We start from the raw sequence: 20271 nt of genomic DNA, 5'->3' as shown, positions 1-20271 counted from the left end.
AAACCAGTACTTTTGCCATCGTCCCTTAGTGAGAACCGTCATTGTGTCAAGCCACGCAACACGTGCTCTCTATGGGGTTTTTATCAATCAAGGTACAATTACATTCTTACCTACCAAGCCATAATATCCCTTCTTCCCCCCTGAAGCAACTCATGAGTTTGGTTCATGGTTGCTGCGTCATAGATAATAGTGGATTTGGTCATCGTTTGTTGTGCCAACGTGCAGTTTTTCCTACTTTAGATGCTTACTTGAGTGTAGGGTCGCAGTCCTTATTACTTTCTCCTATTGGGACGTCTTTGGTCCCTTGGGGAGGGTGATCACGCGTCCACATTAAATGTTGAGAGGGCTTTCGTTGCCTCTAGCTTTTCTTCTTTATGTGGCATTTAATGCGCATTTTCTCATCTTTTCACCCACTAGGTTCTTCTCTTTATGCATTGGATTAGGCTTTGTGTTGGGTTCAAGTAGGTCAGATTTTGCTCTTACTATTGGGCTTCTTCTTGATCAATGGGGAGGGAGTGTATGTGGTTCCCTCTCCATTGGGCTTGGATATGGTGCTTTGTCCTCCCATTTTTGTATGGTAAGTTGTGACAGTGTAGCTAACTTAAAAATGTCCTAAATTGAGTTGTCGAACTTGTCAATAAATTTGGGGATTCTTCTTCGTCTTTCATTGGGGTGGCTGCTTACTCCTTAGCTTATTATGGGACTTGCGGCCTTATTCTAGTTGTCTGTCCTTTATTGTTGATTGTTGGTGTATGGTTATATGCTAATAGTTGCTCGATAAGTCCTCATATGGGTTCATGGTTGTCTGTCCATCAATTCCCCTAATTGACTCATTTTAAAGTACATGACCGTTCAATGGCCAATTACCCAATATTATTTAGTCTGAAGTTAATGATTTGTATATTGAGCAATTGCCCAATATAATTTGATTTTGGGTACATAACCAATTGCCCAATCTATTTTGAAGTTTATAACCAATTACTCAAGGTTTGATTTGGGGTATATGATCGCATGCTTGTCAATTGTCCAATCAAATCGCGTGGTATATGGTCATGTGCTTGGCCAATTGTATAATGTATTCTAGGGTTTATGATCATATACTAATCAATTTTTCAATACAATATGTTAGGCGATACATGATCGTGTATTCATCAATTGCCCTAGATAATTTACTTTGGGGTACACGACCTTATGCTTGACCTATTGCCCAACATAACATAAGCCATGACTTCAAAAAAAAAAAAACCATAACATAAGCCATGGATTGTTGGCGATCGTGTTTACTGTTTAGCAAGCAATATTGCATATCTCTTAATTATGGAAAATGATACTTGCACTCTTGGGGTACAACAACAAGACACATTGGGATGGAATCTGTGTTTTGTTGTTGTACCATTATTGTACATTGAGAATGTTTTGATCATTTTTCCTTAATTATAACAAATTACATGCCTTGTGGGCTTTCATTGAATTCTTTGTAATTGGATTGTATTGTGGGCCTTCCGTTATCAAGACCCATAACAGATTGCTCGGTGAGATCATGGTCGTTCAGTGGCCCTTTGATGATGCATCGTCGATCCTCAATGCTTTTCACTAAAAGTGGGTCAACAGTCTTGTGGCTATGTAGCGGTGACACGTGTTGATCGTATCTGATGGGAAATAGGTGTGACAGGCTCTTGGGCCCTCTCTGTCGATTCTGAGGGCGAGCCTGTTGCATTTCTTATGTTGGGCTTTTCTTTAGCTTGGTATTTAATGTGGGCCAACCATATTAGGACTCGTGAAAAAGTGGCCCTAAATAAATTTCAATTCAAAAACATATTTCCACTCAAAAATAAAATAAAATAAAATAATCAAAAACATATCTAATGAGTTTTAAACTTACAATCTTATCCTTTAAAACCTATTTTTATAAAATAAAAAAAAAAATAAAAAAATAAAAAAATCACATTTACATCGGCGAAATTTCATACTTTCACATTGAAAAGGAAGAGGAAAGTATAAATTGGCAGAATAAAGATAAAAATAGCTGCTTCTTCTTCTTCTTCTTCAAAGAATTATAATACCTAACTATTTTCAATTAAAAAAAAAAAGATAATTATAAAACTTAAATATATCAAATCAAAAAAACAATCGAGGAGTTTAACATAGTTAATTAAAGCGTATTCATATCATTCATATAATTAGATATATATCATAATTTTTTTTTTTTTTTTTTGTAAGTACTTTTATTTAAACTCGATACCTCACAAACTTGACTCATAGATCTAAATTGTCGCCCTAATAAAAGAAGCAAAGAGATATGCTCTTTAGTATTTTCTTATATTGTTCTTATTTTTTATTTTTTTTTCCTGTTAGACGTTATATTATCTCCATTTTAATTAAAATAAAAAATAAAAAATTCATTAAATCCACACCGGCCCACACAGCGCTCCACAAACTTAATAAAATCCACACCGTTATAAACCTGATTTTGTAGTGGGACCCACTAAAGCCAAACTTATTAACGGCGGTGATATGTTTCATTTATGCACAACTCCTAAACAAACTATATGATATACAATCCCATCGAGAAGCTGACGTGGTTCCCGCCGCTTGGCACTATATAAAGCGGCTTCACCGTCGTCGTTTCCTTCACACACTCTGACTCTCACCTCGGAATTCGAACGGTCTTCTCCTTCTTCAACCGAGCCTCGGAGGCATTGGAAAGCGTCTACGAGAATCGAAGAAAACCCTAAACTTTTTTCATTTTTTTTCAAAAAAAATAAATAATTGGTTGAATAAGCAATGGAGCTTCGTTCTCGTAGTCGAATCTCTAACCCTCCTATCGATGGTAAAGTCTGAGACTCAATTTTATTATTATTATTTTTTTTTTCTTTTTTTTATTGATTTATGTTGTTGAGAATTTTTATCCCTGTGGTTACTGAGAAAGTGTGGGAAAAAGTTGGTAAAGTTTTAGATTAGTATGAATCTCTCTCTCTCTCTCTCTCTCTCTCTCTCATTTTTTTTTTTTTTGGTTTTGTTTTTCGTTTTCATTCGAGTTAAGCCTGTTTGGTTACTGAGAAAGTTTGAAATATCGTAAGGAAACCTAAATTTTGGACGTTAGAATATTTATTTATGCACATTGTTCTGAAAAGGAGCTCTGTGTGCTTACTGTGAAGAAGGAAAAGAAAAGGAATTAAAGCTTGGAACATTAGGTTTTGGATTGTTATGGGACTTGAACTAGATATAAGGTTCAAAACTTTGAATCATTATTACTTGAAAACTCATACTAAAATGATCATTTTGATCTGTTTGTTTTCTTTATTAATTTTTATTTTATTTTTTAATCTAAACTAGAAGCAAACGATGTGGAAATACCACAGCTTAGTGATGATAGCTCTAACGAAGCGGGCTCTGATTTGGGAATTTATGTGCCGTCCGATACCAGTGATGAAGGTACTTTTGTTTTTTCTTTATGGGATTATTTGTGATTTTAGTTAAATTTTCAGTTATAAAAATTTGTGGATTTTGAATTATCCAACTACCAATTTTGTTCTAGAAAAAATCTTGCCACAATGTATGCTGGTGGAGTCTAAGAAGTTTCAGCTGAAAGATTTAGGTGTTTGAAGTAGGTAACTAGATAGATGTAAGTTGAATTTTGAAAAAAAATAGAAAAAAAAAAAAAAAAGAAAAAAGAAAAGAAAGAAAAGAAAGAAAGAAAGAAAGAAAGAAAGAAAAGAAAAATGATGGGAAAGTGATCTTTAAGGAGATATTTTTACATGAAACAAACGAAGTCTGCCAGATGGATTCTTGTAGTGTATTTTAGCTATTTTACCTTTGCTTCATATGTAAGTGACATGCGTTGATATGTAAATATAGATGAGGAATATGGCGGGAGAGTGGATTTGGACTTGAACCAGAAACCGAAACCTACAACTGAAGTTCATGATGGGGAAGAGAATGGTTATGAATTTGAGAATTATGCTGAGTCTTCAAGAAAAAGGAGGAAGACATGGCGAGAGAAGAAAACAGTGAAGCATGGAGGACTGAGTTGGGAAGAGAACTTGGTGGAGTATGGAGAACAGGTACAGGAAGATAATGCAGTGCATTGTGGAGGTGTTGAAATTGACTTTCTTGGACTGAGCAAGAAGAGAACATACAGAAGGAGGACAAAAAATGGTTCAAAGCCAATCCTTATGTGGAATCAATGGGAAGAAGAGCACGAGAGATGGATTGATGGGAATTTGACAAAAGATTTTGATTTGGGTCATCAGAATGAAGTGATAATTGAAACTGCTGAGGCACCGACTGAATTGATCATGCCCTTACTAAGATACCAAAAGGAATGGTTGGCCTGGGCTTTGAAACAGGAAAATTCTACAACAGGAGGGGGAATTCTTGCGGACGAGATGGGGATGGGGAAGACCATTCAAGCAATTGCGCTTGTCCTTGCCAGACGGGAAATCCACAGGATGTGTGAATCTAATAAACCCTCTGTATTACCAGGTCCATCCGATGGTTTGCCTGGAATTAAAGCCACCCTTGTTATTTGTCCTGTGGTTGCTGTGAGCCAATGGGTGAGTGAGATTGATCGGTTTACTTCAGAGGGAAGCACCAAGGTGCTTGTTTATCACGGGGCCAAGAGAGGGAAGAATTCTAAACAGTTTAGAGATTATGATTTTGTCATAACTACATACTCTATTGTTGAGGCCGAGTACAGAAAGCACATGATGCCTCCCAAGACGGAGTGCCCTTACTGTGGCAGGTCATTTTATGATAGGAAGCTGTCAGTTCACTTGAAATATTTTTGTGGGCCTGATGCTGTTAGAACAGAGAAGCAGTCTAAACAAGCCAGGAAAAAAGGGAAAACTGTAACGTCAAATCAGAAAATGGAGTCTGCTGAAGACAAGATTAATGAATGTGATGGCAAGAAAAGGAAGGGAGCTTTTAAGAAGACATCATACCTGCAAAGCAAAGAGAAGGATATGGGAATTAGATTTAGAAATGAAAATTCAGATGGTGTTGAAGGTTCTTCCAGAGGGAAATCGTTTTTGCATGATGTGAAGTGGGAACGTGTAATTCTGGACGAGGTAAGTAGGCACAAATTATTTGCAATAAGGGAATTATCATTCTTCTTGCTTGTCTTTGAATTTACCATTTTATGGTCTCTTGCTCTCTTGCTCTCTTTCTCTCTCCATGTGAGCAAGCATCTGCACACGCACTCACAATAAGTGTTGTTCAACATGGATCAGGTTTTTTTTCCTCCCTTTGTTCTAGTGATGAGGAAAACATTTACAGAGTTAGATTGCCTAGGAATTGATGGTTGTACATTCTATATACATGTTCTTGTCAATTGTTGAAAGGCATTCATGTAACCTTATGTATCTCTGACCCATTTTCATGATCCAGGAGGTAAGTATAAACTTGGATTAAACCATCGTACCTAACTTTTTAAAGTGTGGTCACTATTTTGTTTCTGAAATTTTCAATCAGATGACACTCTTTTGTAACATGCTAAACCCACAAAGTCATGGCAAATCCTTGACCACTTGGCATTGCAATTGAACAATTTACTCTTTAGGGAGTATTATAAAATAGAGGATGCAATTATTAGAGCGTTTCTATACCGGGCTTATTTGTTTTTCATGTGAGGGAATATGACCTGAACATGAATATGCACATGGGAACACATACTCTTTTAATAGAAAATTCTGTGCAGAGCTAGGATATTAAAAGCAATTTGAAGTTCTTAATGGTTGAAGTAACTTCTTGAAGTTCATTTCTGCTAATGTCTTGCTCTTATAAAGATTAATGTTTGTGATCGATATTGTTTTTCTTATTGCTGGCAAATTTTTTAATTATTTCCTCTAATTCCACTGTGGTGGAAAATGTGGGCTTCCATGTTTCTTCTGAATCAAATAATGAACCAAAAAAAGAGGCATGACCAGATCCTTAGTCATAACTAGAAGCTGTTTTTGCTCTTTGACCATGTTCATTGGCAAACAAACATTAAAAAAAATGTAATGACATTGTTAATAACAAGATGAAGTTGCTTTTGTTCTGTACTGCCCATATGGCAAAACCAATATCTGTGTCTTGTTTATTTTCTTGTTTTTCTGTTGCAACGTTATTTCCATCCACTTGTCTCCATGAGAGTGTTGGTTTCCCTTTTGTTGTTAAATGATGGATTAAATGTCAATTTCTATTAGGTTTATGCTTTTGAGAAGTAGTTTCACTATCCTTTTTTCTTTTTGAAAATAGGCACATTATATAAAAGCTAGACATTGTAATACAGCGAAAGCTGTTCTTGCTTTAGAGTCTTCATACAAATGGGCTTTAAGTGGTACTCCCCTTCAGAACCGTGTTGGAGAACTTTACTCTTTGGTAAGTTTAATGCATGTGCGAAAAAATTTGCTTATAATCAGGCAACCGTATGGCAAACTTATATGGTTGATATGCTGTTTGCACAGGTTCGTTTCCTGCGAATAATTCCGTATTCTTATTACTTGTGTAAGGACTGTGATTGCAGAACACTTGATCATAGGTATGTTTTGAGATTCAACATTCTTTATGACTGCAATAAATAAGAAGTTATAGTGTACATTGGCTATGGTGTATAGTTGATTGACTACATACAATTGGTAGTGGCTCAATTGAGAAACCTGAACTGGTATGCTTTTTTCTTGTATGCAAATTGAAGAATTGGATAATCGTTGTTTTATTTGGTATGTTATAACCATGAGCAAAGCCTCTTTTTATTTTCACAGAGATAGAATATATTGAATGTCTTTATGTTTCTTGTACCGAAAACTTCTTAATTCTTCTCATGTTGTTTTGTTATCCATTCTTCATAATTATGGAATCGGAATTTGGATTAATTTTTCTTCAATTTTTGTGACTCTGATGGCTACCTGCAGTTCCTCAAAAGAATGTTCAAACTGTTCTCATAGTTCTGTGAGACATTTTTGTTGGTGGAATAAAGTGAGTCCTGAAAGTTATTGCTCTCATGTTTCTTTTTCTTGTTTATGAGGCATCTTTATTTCTCAGAGATATGCTTTGCTGACATATAATTCAATCCTGATCCTTTTAAGTATGTGGCTACACCAATACAACTATATGGAAATAGTAATGGGGGGCAAAGAGCCATGATTTTGCTCAAACAGAGAATTTTAAAGAACATAGTGCTAAGACGAACGAAAAAAGGCAGGGCTGCTGATCTGGCACTTCCCCCTAGAATTGTAAGTTTTAGTGCTTTATGGCTAAGCGCCCCCCCCCCCCCCCCCCCCCCCCCCCTTCTTTTCTTTGTCTTTTCAATTCATCCCTAAATCTTTGTGCAGGTTTCATTGAGGCGGGATACCTTGGATATCAAAGAACAAGATTATTATGAATCTCTGTACAATGACAGTCAGTCACAGTTCAATACGTATGTCACCCATAGTCTCTTTTGCTTGGTGCTTCAGTTTTGAAATTCCATATATTGATGTACATGCACATGTTACGTTACCACAAATATCATTAGATGCTAAAGCTTCAAGATCATTTTTCTCAAAGTTCAAGATTTTAGGGGCGCGATATGTTCCTCACATTTCCTTCTATTTTTTGCCCCCCCTCCCCTTCCCTCCTAAAAAAAGAAAAAAAAAAAAAAATTTTTAATCAATTATGCAAGAGAAAAACTGTGATTCTAATGAGTTTTTTTTTTTTTTTTTTTTTCGTCCATGTACAATTTTACATGGCAAAAGGTACTTTTCATTTCTGTGTTCATACTTGTAAATGCATGCGCGCATAAACCGTACAAATACTTATTTCATCTGTCTTATGAGATTAATTCAGCGTGTTTGTATAAATTTGCTTTTATACTTTACAGATATGTTAAGGCGGGAACGATAATGAATAACTACGCTCACATATTTGACCTTCTCACACGGTTGCGGCAGGTGAATGATAATTGTTCAGCAAAACTAAAGTAACTCTTTGTTAACCTTTTAAAAGTATATCTTCTGTGGACAAAAATATACTAAGAGAGGGCCTTGCGTTAATCATGTGCGCCCTTTTGATTGGAAAATCTGGCCCCTCCTTATTTGTGAGGTTCAAGCTTTTTTATTCAGAAGAAAAATTTAGCCCTTGATTATGGAAGTTTTCCAGAATTCTTCAATAGGTTAGGCTTGACCAACCAAGTTTGGAGGTCCGCTCATCTATATGGGTCTTCTCTTAGAGAGTAGTTTGCATGTATCAACTCAGCAGCAGAAGATTGAAATTTACAAAAGTAAAAACTGTTAACGATCTGCTAGTGCTGTAGACAAATCTCATTTGCCAAGGCCGCTAATTTCTATTTTGTGTAAAACTACAGGCAGTGGATCATCCTTACCTCATAGTATATTCTAGAACTGCTGCACTAAGAAGTGGAAACATGGTTAATAATGACAATAGCGAACAGGTTTGTGGTATTTGTCACCATCCAGCTGAAGATCCTAGGGTAAGTTCATCTTTTTAGTTTTTGCAATTATTCTTTTCGAGAGTATGGAATTTTGGCACAAACATTGGTAATCACCATTTTTTTTTTTTTGCGTGTAAAGCTTTTCAATATAATTCTTGATGGATGATACAGTGATTAAAATAAAATCTGGTTAAGTTGAATACTAATAATAAATTAAACTCTTATTTATTGTGACAGGTCTCTGCTTGTGAGCATGTTTTCTGTAAGACTTGTTTGATTGATTTCTGTGCTTCCTTGGGACAAGCCTCATGCCCTTCATGTTCAAAATTACTTACTGTTGATTTGACTAGAAATGTGGATGATGGAGATCAGGCTTCTAAAACTACCATCAAGGGGTTCAGATCCTCAAGTATTCTGAACAGAATTCAACTTGACGATTTTCAGACAAGTACAAAAATAGAGGCTTTGGTATGTGTATGCAAAATTTTTAAATATTGAGTGCTCCTTTTTTTGCCCCCTTCAGATTGCAACCTTGATAATTCTATAAAATCTCTACTGAATAGCATATATTTCTTAACATGATTTTGCTACCTTGTAATGTCTTTCTTTTTATATAGATATGATAGAGAACAAATAGAGACCTTTGAAGGCAATTGTGAAAGTCATTTTCTTTTATGCTTATTCTTCTAAATTAAGAAAACCTTTTAAATATGGTCTTGCAAGAAACCACTTCAAATGCCACAGCAGTGGTCAAATTACATTTCAAATAGCAAAGCAAATGTGATGAATGGATGAGTCCTAGGAGCAAGTCGTTATTCATTATGTCCATGAAAAAAGGCAAAATGGTGAGCTGGAAGTTGCAAGTTTCTCAGGCCTGAAATACCAAGCTTTTTGATCTAGGAGGTTGCCTAATCAAACTCCAGAGACTGCTAAACCATTAATTGATGGAGCCAGGATAGTCTTGATCATCTAGAAAATCTGTTTCTTTCTTGCTTCAATATGGTAAAAAACTATCTTCTTCCTAGCAAATAGCCCGTTCAAAAATTTAAAAAGATAAGGCGTTTAAGGACAAAATTGATATTATTTTTTGGGCAAAGTAAAAAAAGTAATATTTTTTCTGTTGATTTGCTTCTTCATTTTTGGGTGGGACCTTATTTATTGTATGGGTTTTATATTTTTCCACTTGCTGCTAAACCATCAATTGGATGATGTGAAAATAATCTTGTGACCATTTGATAAAAATTATGTTTCCTGCATCATATGGCAATAAGAATATTATCTTCCCTCTCTGGCAAAATTCTTTTCGAAGGATTTTAAGAAATTGGTTTTGAAAGAAAAGAAAGAAAGAAAAAAATCTGATCTCGTCTTTTTTGGCCATGGCAAATTAATGTTATTTATTTATTTTTATTTTTTTTTGTTGATATGCCTATGTGTTTTCTTGTGTGTCCATATCTATTGCAATTGTTGTATTTTTGTACATGCTATTGACTCAGTTTATATGGTTCTAGAGGGAAGAAATTAGGTCCATGGTTGAAAGGGATGGTTCTGCAAAAGGAATTGTTTTCAGCCAGTTCACATCGTTCTTGGATCTTATAAATTATTCCCTTCACAAGGTAATTTAAAATCTGCATTTTGATCTCTCTGTTTCTTTATTTCAATTTATGGAAGTAGAGAAAGTAATGCATTTAACCTGTTGCAGTCAGGCATAAAATGTGTTCAATTAGTTGGAAGCATGTCCATATCTGCAAGAGATGCTGCTATCAAGAGGTTTACTGAAGACCCAGATTGCAAGATTTTCCTTATGAGCTTGAAAGCTGGTGGTGTTGCTCTGAATCTTACAATTGCATCACACGTGAGCAATTCCATTCTTAGTCTTGTTAAATTTAATATCTAATTTTCTTCAGGTTTCATTGGATGCGTTTTTACATGTTTTTCTTAAATTAATTAAGTTTTTCATTTCTTGAGCTGGTTTTTCATAAAGTAAAAGTCGATAATTTTCCTTACGACTCCATATAATGGGGAGTCTTCTTCTGTTAAGACATGTTTCAGACTCTTGATTGATTTGTGTATCGGGAAAATAGATCTCGTGGCATTTGAGAAGTTATTTAAAGATTTTACCACTCGTGTCCTTCTGCCTGCATTTGCAAAAAATGAACCAGGCCATTACTTTCAAATTATATTTGTAGATCGTGTTTTCTTGTTCTTGGGTTTTAGTTGTTAATCTGTTTTTTTTCTTTTACCTCTTTGTTTCCCCAAGCCTCTTTTTACGTGGCCTATGCCTCTAAAAGATGTAGACACACCCTATAACTTCTTCATTTAATGTGTCTGGATATGCTTCTTGTGTTGTACCTGTGTCTAGGTCTTCTTGATGGATCCTTGGTGGAACCCAGCTGTGGAGCGGCAAGCACAAGATAGAATCCACCGAATAGGGCAGTATAAACCAATCAGGTGCTTCTTTTTGCTCACAACTCCAGTATACTGAGTTCTTATATAATTGTTATAGCCTTTTCTACGAGGATTCTGACTCTCTCTCTCTCTCTCTCTCTCTCTCTCTCTCTCTCTCTCTCTCTCTCTCTCTCTCTCTCTACATTTACAGAATCGTGAGATTTGTTATTGAGAATACAATTGAGGAGAGGATTCTGAAGCTGCAAGAAAAGAAGGAATTAGTGTTTGAAGGGCAAGTGTCATTTGTCTGGCAGTCGGGATGTATTATTCAAGCCGTTTCCCCCTCTTGTTGCAATTCTGACCTTACCGATATTGTGTTTTGCAGGACTATAGGTGGCTGTTCAGAAGCCCTCGGAAAATTATCTGAGGAAGACTTGAGATTTCTGTTTGTTACCTGAGCAGGAAGGATTATCCACAAGATGAAGCAAGTTCCAGTTCTAAGCCTCAACTGGTTCCCTCCTGGTTATGGGTGCGTGCTTTTAGCCGAACATTAAATCATCATCTTCCAACCAAGTGTATTACTACCTGGTGTATGTTTCTACTTTTAGGAGATGAGCCGGCATCCAAAGGTTAGCAATCCAGTTATGGATTGATTTTGGGTAATATTTAGTGATATTTTTGCTAATTCCGATTTTTCCAATCAAACGAAGTTTAACCTGGGCATCAACTCTAGTTATACTGGACGTAGTTTAGTAGTAGTTTTTTGTTGTAAAAGATGAAATTTGGGTTATCTGAATGACTGGATCTGGAGATGACCTAGAAATTGAAGTATGTCTCCAAAAAGATATATTGATAATATAATGTCATGGTTTTGGAGTTTTTAAACTCTAACCTTCTGGCACTGATACTAGCCACAGTTCCACTGTATTTGCCATAGCTGAAGAGATTAGAATGGATATCCCCAGATCGAAAGGTGAATAAATGGATGAAAATTGAAATAGCCTCTACTGAGGGTTCAATGCGGTTAGGTGTGTATAAGCGGGCAGTTATTAATGACAAATAACTATTACCACATAACCACTTTTGTAGGTGGTTGGAAAAAATTGATAACTGCCTAGGCATAGCAGTTAGTGATTTTAGGAGTAGGTGGAGACGGTTAATAACCGCCTACCCTTATATATATTTTATATATTAATAATATACAAAACATCGTTTTGGTGCGTTTGATATAGGGTTTTCGTTTTGAGTTTAATGAAATTAATCTTTATTCATAATAATAATAATATTCTTAAACTTTTTTATATTTAAAAAAGGCCTAAAACCATCTAAAATAAGCCCTAAAAAGAGGTTCAAGGAAGGCCCAAAATATCAAAATAGGCTAATTTTTAAAAAGCGGTTATGCGGTGTTGTTATAAGTTTCAATAATCGCTAACCGTCTAAGGCAGAACGGTTGCTGTTACGAAAATTCGATAACTGCATAAGGCAGTTGTAGTTGGATGCAGATGTGATAGAGGCAATAACTGCTAATAGTTGTACACCCTAAATGTGGTTACCACAAAATGGTAATGTTCTGCGTGTCTCTGCTATGCTGTCACCGACATAAAATATCAAAGATTCTCAGATTTAGCATATCAGAACTGTAATACCATGGCTTCAGACTCTACTAAAAGAACCAGATACTGAGAAATAGAGAGGATAGGTTAATCGAGAACTTGTTGGTCAAACGAATTTCTTTGCCCACATGCAATATTGGGATAGAGAATCCTAGATCATCTTTACTCTAATAAATCAGAGAGAGAGAGAGAGAGAGAGAGCGCAATTAAGGCAGTTTTACCGCCTACTAGCTTCTCAGCACAATAATTTTAGAAAGTCTACCTAATAGGGCTGTAGGTGGAAAATATCGACAGCCGACCCATTTCTGACCTGCCTGGGTTGGCTTCCGACGACCAGTAGGGGGGGGGCAGAGGTCCATTTACCTTTCTTACGGAGGTCAAAGGCGGGGGCGGAGTATGTTTCTATTTCTCCTTTAATATAAGACTCTTTCCCAGCACTAGAGCCAAGCTTCTCACATTTTCACTTGTCATCGTTACTAGTGCTCCTTCCATCAATCCTCTTATTTCTCTTACTCGAAGGTTATTTGTAATTACTGTTTTGATTTGAGAATTAGGGTTTTCTATCATCCACCCAACAGGTAAATAACATTGTTATACATATACTGTGTCAATCCTTCATTGAAGGATCTTGAATTATACAGACTCAAGGCGTATACATGATCCTGAAAAGAATTGATTGTCCACTCAAAAAGACGTCTACAATTTGAACACGTGAAAGTAGTTTGGTATGCAAATCCAGAATCCATAACTTGAAAACTTGATAAGGTTGTTTCTTGTAAACACACGTGAACTAAAGTAGTTTGAGGACTTTATGGCATCGCAGATCAAAAAAGACGTCTCTACAAAATTTTAGAGCTGAGATGTTATTCTGGCTAACATGGAAGTGGATGATGCATTACCAGCAAATTGGGAATTTGCCAGAAACTTCATACGTCAAGTAGAAGCCTGCGAGGGTCCTCTACAACATCTTTGATGCGGCGTAAGAAAAACACAGCCTCCCTCCCGTCAATCAGCCGATGATCATATGTCATTGCAATATACATCATTGGCCTAGGAACAATATTGCCCCCAACGACCATCGGACGGTTCACTATTGAGTGCATACCTAATATAGCCGACTGCCAAAAGAAGCAAGGGGTGAATTGGTGGGGAGGAATGCCGGCAAATAACAAGAATACTATTAAAACACTGTGACAACAGGAACACGAATAATGCTAGAAACAACATTTTTATCCTATAATCCTAACGTGTTAGTTTCAACCAACCTTTGTATTATTATTTTTATTATTTTAAACAAAGATTGATCCTAAGCAACGTTGGTTGAGATTGACACGTCAGAATTGTGAGATAAAGATGTAGTTTTTACTTTCTAGCATTACTGGAAGAATAATGTAAAAAATCATCAACCAAGACAATTGCATAGAGCAGTACCTGTGGTGGGTTGATGATTGGTGTACTTATAAGACTTCCATAGACACCACCGTTTGATATTGTGAATGTACCTCCAGCCATCTCATCAATTGATATAGAACCATCAGTTGCCTTCTTAGCTAGAGTATTTATTTCCTTCTCTATATCGGCAAAGTTCATCTTCTCAGCATTGCGGATAACTGGAACAACTAGGCCCTTGAATAAGAAAGGAATTTGATGGTTGTTAGTTGAACAACAGATAGATAGATAATTAATTTGATGTGAAGCTGCAGTTCATCTAACTAAAAGCTGATGTCATGTGGTTGAAGAACAGCTCAAGTAAGTTGAACACTGAATATTAGCAATAGCTGCCTACGTTGTCAAGGGCTCTTAATGCATGTCTAACCAGTGAAAAGGGAAGATGCCCAATGCCGGTTACAATCCACCCTGTACATTACCTATACCCCTGCAGATCTCAGGGCGTGTTTATACATGCCAAACCATGATCACATCTTAGGACAGGGGCATGGCAAAATTGCCAAAACGTTCAATTATCATTCTTCAGTAGCACGGGAAAATTTTGATTATCTATATAATGTAGTTATAACTTAGTATCTTGAACTAGTTCAAAGCTAAGAATCAGGTTTGTCAATTAAATCTGCGGATGCATATTTGGTAATAGATATCAAAGAATCATTTCCTTTACCCTCCCATATATTTGGACTGTCCAGGACTAGTTCTTAAAAAATAGCAACAAATAATACAATAACATTGAACATGACAGTCTATACAAACGGAATTGCCTTAAACTGCCAATTCAATTAAATCAATCTGTCTTCAGTATCTTAAACAATGAAAACTTCTACTTGTTCAGATTTTTCTTTTTTTCTTTTTTTTTTATTCTAAAAACAGAAGTTATTAACCTCAGGATTTGCCTACTAAAATGGAACTCATTTTTCAGAAAGTCTGGAAAAAATACAAAAATGAATCGATTGAATTCGGCCGTACCTTAGGAGTGCCGACAGCAATGCTGATATCAATGTAATCTCGATATATGATATCATCACCATCAATGACAGCATTGACAACTGGCTGACTCTGAAGCGCACTAACAGCAGCCTGAACCAAATTAAAATGAGATTAAGAACATGCACAAAGAGTACACATTTTCCAAGATCATCAAATATGTGAGGCACTTTAAACATATGACATTGTACATACTTTCACGAAGCCTGACATAAGTCCTAATTTAACTCCATGTTTTTCAAGAAAGGCATCTTTATAATCTGAACGGAGCTTCATCAAGTTGGTCCTGCATTATGCAGAAAATTAACCAAGGGAAAAAGAGAGCCGTTTAAGTGTAATTTGATGAACAAAAATGACAAAATGACATAGTGAAGTAGCACTTCAAAATCCATAATTATGATATTCATTTGTTTATCTCCTTTTCCTTTCTCCTTGAGGCATGGCATTACATTCAGTAAAAACAGGACAGTTGTTGAATTCAGTGTATTGAAAATAGGTAAAGGCTGATAATCAGATTATGAAGAACTTTTACAAGAAAGAGAAAATTTTATGAAATTAGACAAGGTTAATCCTTAAAGGTGGAAAGGAAAGATGATTCATACTTACATATCAACCTCATTAAATGTGGTCAGCAAAGCAAACGTATTTTGAGAATCTTTCAAGCGTGTTGCAACCCGTTTCCTGAGTCTTGTCATAGGAACCTAGACAGGATAAGACAAGATAATACTTTAGTATTTACTTACCATTGGAGGAAAATACATAATAAAGATACAAAGACGTATTTTCTTCCATGAAGAAGAAACTCTGAAACTTACTCGTCTTTCCCTGTCCTTAGGAGGAAGCTGGGGTTCTGAAGCTGTGTGTTTTGGAGGTGGAGAAGGTCCTTTTGCCTTGGGTTGTGATGGAGATGGTTCTTTAATCTTCTCCTTGACAGGGGCTGTCTCTGCTTTGGGGATTTGCTTCTCTGCACTTTCCTTCTCTTCAGGAGGTGGTGGATGAGCAGCAGCCTTTTCTGATGGAGCTTCTGTTACACCTTCACCTGATTTTGAGATGACAGCAATCTTGGTACCTGGTTCCACAGTATCACCTTCCTTGGCCACAAACTAGAACCAAATGCATTTGCAAGACAGGAAAAAGAAAGGGATCAGCACAACAATATAACTCAATCCACTTTACGGAGGAAAAAGTGGTGCTGAATGAACATTCAACTATTTCATATTGCCATATTTCTGAAATATTACCTCTTGAATGGTGCCAGATTCAGGACTAACTACATCGATTGTCACCTAGTTGGGAAAAAAACAAAATCAATCATATCAATGCTAATAATTTCAGCAATGACTCTTCTTGATACTTCAGAATTACAAGATCTATCAATTATTCCAAAAAAAAAAAAAAAAAAAAACTCTCTGCAGTTACCTTATCAGTTTCAATTTGAGCAATAGGTTCATCGACTTTAACTCTGTCCCCAGGTTCTGCTCATTGCGTATAATAAACATGAGTCCCAGAAGGAATTCAATTCATGCATATGTATGTCAGAATGTACATAAGTTCAAGCATATACAATTACACAATACAATTCTTAAGGAATGAAAAGCATCACAATTCACAAGGCAGCTGTGAGAGTAACATACTCTTTAGGAAATTTGCCAAAGTGCCATCAGTTATAGATTCACCCATGAAAGGAACAACAGCTTCAACCAGGTCTCCTACAATGCATGATGGAACAGTTAAAACTAGGCAACTCCAATATATACAAACACGTGCGCATAAAAAACATAAACACACACAAAAGCATCTGAAAAAATCAAACTAAGATAAGGGATCTGCACAAGTGCATACAACTATAAATTACCATTGTCTGAAGAAAATGATCTATTCCTCAATGTTACAAAGGGCTCTGCTTGAAATAGTGTTGTAACTTCCCTGAAAACAAAAAGAAAACCAGCGCAAAATGAACAAGAAACCATAGGAGGAGAAAGATTCACAAGGAGTAGAAACCTTTTTTATGTTTCAATCACTCCTAGCTTGTAAGACTCAGATTCTCTTCCCAGATTAAGGATGTCAGAGGTGGAAAACAGAAAAAGGGTTTCCATTCTAGAAGAAGAGAGCAAGTTTGCAAACATCAAGAAGCATCCTAAGTTTTATAGAAGTAGAAGGTGTAGCATAGTACAATCAGATGTCTTGGACCACCTGTTTTCTCATGTTATAGGACATGATTAAAATGGTGAGAAATTCCAAAAGGGGCTTTTCAAATCAAGTGGTCCAAGAGTCAAGACTATCAGTTTACTATCTCTTAAGTCGGATTCATCTGATATCTCATATATTTCCAATTATGGTGCTTATGCTTTTTTTATTTTTTTGGAGGGGGGGGACAAAAGATGAGAGCTCACTGACCTCAGCTTTGAATGGGCATGACCTCCTCCTATAACAAAGGAATTTGAATAAATCAATCACAGGAAAGGAAAACAGAACCGCACATGTAAATAAGTTCCCAGCAAGTAGCACATTCGTTCAATAATTTTTTCCAAAAGATCACCTAAAAAAGTGCTGTAACTAGAGCTCTGGACATGCTCAAATCCTTTCCCAGTGAGCAAAGCCTGCAAAGATCAACATCCATAATATTGGAAGCTTTCTATGATATTTTGGCAAGGACGAGATATACAAGGGAGAAATCTTTCTCAATTTCAAACACAAGAAAATAAGTCGAAAGGAAGTTTTTTTCTTTCTCTTTTCTTTTACTTTTTAACTCTGATGAACACAACCTGCCTTGTAAAGCTACATTCTATCAGAATTTAAGCCTAGATATTGCTCAGACATTTTTTTTCCCTCTTTTTTTTTTTTTTTTTTTTTCTTATCAATTTCAGTCAAATGAATATAACAGAAAAATAAAATAAAATAAAGAAAAGCTTTACCAAGTTCTGTGATTATAACCATCAATTCACAGTCAAACCAATGACTCTTATGGAGCAATTTTTCACATTGTTTGACATACTCAATCCACATTCCACTGACCAAAAAAGTTTTGTGAAACTCACATATATTCTCTTGCAACATCCACATTTCTTATATAAATGATCATATGATGCTGTTCAGGAAAAGAGATTGAAACAATTTCACCAAAATTACAATGAGATCTCCAATTATTTAACATGGAAAATCCACCCAAAAACATACAAGAGCAACTAACAACAATCATCATCGGTACCTCTTTCCGAGTTGTTCTGTAACATCTTGCCCCTGAAAACACTGCAGGCCTAATCCTCTGCCCTGCCTCTCCTAACGTCTTCGGCTACCGATTGACACATACACAACAAAACCATCCATTGAAAACATAACCACACCAATAAATCGAAACAATACCACAACCATTACATTAGAATCAGACGCAGCAACTAAGTTACGCCATCGATAATTAACAAAAAGAAAAATCTACTAGCAAAATTCTAATCGGTACCGAAGCAACTTTGCGGCGAATTATCCCCCAAATCATATCTTCGACGCTTGCGAGCTGACCTGATCACTACGATATCAAATCCGGTCCAAATTAGCCATAGATAATAACTCAAAAAAACTACAACACCATCTCACGGTCACTGTTTGGTTGCCAGGAAAATTTGAGAAGAAAAAAAAATCAAAGCAAAAGAAAAATCGACTCTGAAGCTGTAATCACTTTAATCAGCACAAAAAACCTCAGTTCAGCTGAATTTCACGACATCTACTTTTCCTTTTCTTTTCATTTTCTCGGTAACCAAACGGAGAAAAGAAAAATAAATGCGACACCGAATCGAAAAAATCTTCAACTTAATATAAAACAATTAAACAAAACATATAATCCAAATTCACAGATTTGATTGAACAAAATAAGAATTAGATGAGAAATTGGTACCTGGTAGCAGATTGCGAAGAGTAAGAGTAGGATCAGAGACTCTGATCAGAGAATGGACCAAAACGGCGCGCTTAACGCCGACGATGACCAAGAAGAAGATGATGAAGGAAAGTATATATTCGAAGCGGCGAACGAGAGCTTTTAGTGCCAACTTTCTCTACGAGACCGAGACCATCAAATGTGCGTTTCAAATTTTGGATTTACTTTCTGGTTTTTTGGAGGGTTATAGGGCGCTGGCCAATAAGAGCGGCCCACGTCATGAGAAAAAAAGGAGATTATCGTATCTAATATGTCAGCAGGATCTTCTAAATCTTATATATAAAACAATTCTATAATGAAATTCTTAAACAATTTAGAAGAATAAGTATTTTTACTTATTTGATGTAAATTTTTTCAATTCAATTTATTAAGTTGATGCATTCTTTAAGGATTAATAGATCGAGGTTGGAAGAATTTTTGCCAACTCAATTTAAAAGAAAATTTTGTTCATTTTAAAATATTTAGATTTTTTATTAATTTATTTGATTTACGTAAAATATTTTGAATTATTTCATTTTAAAAAATAAATTGTGATTTGAAAAATGCTTTAGTAGATAATAATTGTATGGATTTGTCCGCATATAACTTAGGGTCCGTTTAGGTTTGCGATTTTAAAATAGTGATTTTAAAATGTGCGATTTAAAAAAGTGATTTTTAAAAACGCAGTTTGGCCTTTAAAATCGCAGGTTAACATTTTAAAATACTGCGTTTTCAAAAAAACACCACATTGCCTGAGATTTGAATAAGCACTTTTCTATTTTTTCAAATCGTAATTTTTTAAAAACGCAATTTCCAAACGGTTCATTTTCTGCGATTTGATTTAAAATCGCACTTTTTCACTACGAAATCGCAATTCCAAACGCACCCTTAAATTAAAGAGGTATGATAATTTTATTTTTTAAAAAAAAAAAAAAAAAAAAAATCTCGTTTAACCCCTTTTCATCGCAATTATTTGTTTCTCTGAATTTCTTTTTTTTAGTGTTTTATGACTTTCAACACGGTAATACCTAGAAATTAAGGTCTCAGCTACCCAATGAAAAACACGACTCCTCTACTTTCTTTTTTCATTTTTTTCTTTTTTCCTCGATGCATCAACGTAAACCTACATTTATTTTTCTTCTACAAAAATTTTGACTCGTAAACAAGAGAAAATAAAGAATAAAGATGTTAATAAACGCAGATGCTTTAATTTTCAGTTTTTAACATTAGAATTAATAAGTATCAAGATGATAAAAATTAAATATTTTTATTTTTCAATTAAAATATTATAACTAAATTTTAGAATTTAGAAAGTTGGGAAAGAAGTAGAATGTTCCGTGGGTCTCGCAGGTTCCCACGTCGGCGTGGCATTTTTCCAGAACCGTCCACGTGAGTGTTTGACCTGAAGAAGGCGTGTCGGACTTTTCCTCTTTACGGTGCAATTGAGCTAACCATGCCTGGTGACGTTCTTATGTGGAGACAATAATTATTTAAAGATAAATAATTCTACTCCTAAT

General features: G+C 35.6%; 2 protein-coding genes across 4 annotated transcripts; one reads left to right on the top strand and one right to left on the bottom strand.

The window, feature by feature from the left end:
- The first annotated feature begins 2555 nt into the window (after nt 1-2555).
- LOC133860686 (ATP-dependent helicase rhp16-like) lies at nt 2556-11626 on the top strand. 2 transcript variants are annotated; one of them, XM_062296263.1, is made up of 16 exons: nt 2558-2830; nt 3337-3435; nt 3859-5069; nt 6241-6363; nt 6450-6523; nt 6897-6960; nt 7071-7217; nt 7317-7402; nt 7844-7913; nt 8327-8452; nt 8651-8881; nt 9922-10026; nt 10113-10265; nt 10773-10861; nt 11010-11090; nt 11184-11626. In XM_062296263.1, exons 1-16 carry the CDS (start codon nt 2785-2787, stop codon nt 11254-11256), a joined length of 2778 nt encoding a protein of 925 aa, XP_062152247.1. In that variant the 5' UTR covers nt 2558-2784; the 3' UTR covers nt 11257-11626. The 2 variants fall into 2 exon arrangements, with proteins under 2 accessions (XP_062152248.1, XP_062152247.1); XM_062296264.1 differs by lacking the exons at nt 10773-10861; nt 11010-11090; nt 11184-11626 and having other exon boundaries at nt 2556-2830; nt 10117-10255.
- A 1305-nt stretch (nt 11627-12931) lies between these two features.
- Nucleotides 12932-18928, bottom strand: LOC133861047 (dihydrolipoyllysine-residue succinyltransferase component of 2-oxoglutarate dehydrogenase complex 1, mitochondrial-like). 2 transcript variants are annotated; one of them, XM_062296742.1, is made up of 15 exons: nt 18737-18928; nt 18305-18370; nt 18056-18139; nt 17387-17447; nt 17245-17272; nt 16703-16773; nt 16482-16556; nt 16267-16322; nt 16089-16133; nt 15663-15950; nt 15454-15548; nt 15043-15133; nt 14830-14940; nt 13843-14037; nt 12932-13529 (listed from the first exon to the last, which is right to left on the bottom strand). In XM_062296742.1, the coding sequence occupies exons 2-15, from the start codon at nt 18338-18340 to the stop codon at nt 13338-13340; spliced, it is 1428 nt and encodes a 475-aa protein (XP_062152726.1). In that variant the 5' UTR covers nt 18341-18370; nt 18737-18928; the 3' UTR covers nt 12932-13337. The 2 variants fall into 2 exon arrangements, with proteins under 2 accessions (XP_062152726.1, XP_062152727.1); XM_062296743.1 differs by having other exon boundaries at nt 18305-18363.
- Between the last annotated feature and the right edge of the window lie 1343 nt (nt 18929-20271).

Source organism: Alnus glutinosa, chromosome 2 (assembly GCF_958979055.1).
Source record: "Alnus glutinosa chromosome 2, dhAlnGlut1.1, whole genome shotgun sequence".
Lineage (NCBI taxonomy): Eukaryota > Viridiplantae > Streptophyta > Magnoliopsida > Fagales > Betulaceae > Alnus > Alnus glutinosa.
This window is presented reverse-complemented; position numbering and strand designations above follow the sequence as displayed.

Excerpts from the sequence above, each read along its gene's own strand:
- LOC133860686 (XM_062296263.1), top strand. The coding sequence starts at position 2,785 with ATGGAGCTTCGTTCTCGTAGTCGAATCTCTAACCCTCCTATCGATG. Across the intron at positions 7,403-7,843 it reads AGTCAGTCACAGTTCAATAC|ATATGTTAAGGCGGGAACGA; the intron begins GTATGTCACCCA and ends TATACTTTACAG. Across the intron at positions 8,453-8,650 it reads ATCCAGCTGAAGATCCTAGG|GTCTCTGCTTGTGAGCATGT; the intron begins GTAAGTTCATCT and ends TTATTGTGACAG.
- LOC133861047 (XM_062296742.1), bottom strand. The coding sequence starts at position 18,340 with ATGATTTGGGGGATAATTCGCCGCAAAGTTGCTTCG. Across the intron at positions 17,273-17,386 it reads TAGTTACAGCACTTTTTTAG|GAGGAGGTCATGCCCATTCA; the intron begins GTGATCTTTTGG and ends CCTTTGTTATAG. Across the intron at positions 16,323-16,481 it reads TTTGGCAAATTTCCTAAAGA|AACCTGGGGACAGAGTTAAA; the intron begins GTATGTTACTCT and ends CGCAATGAGCAG.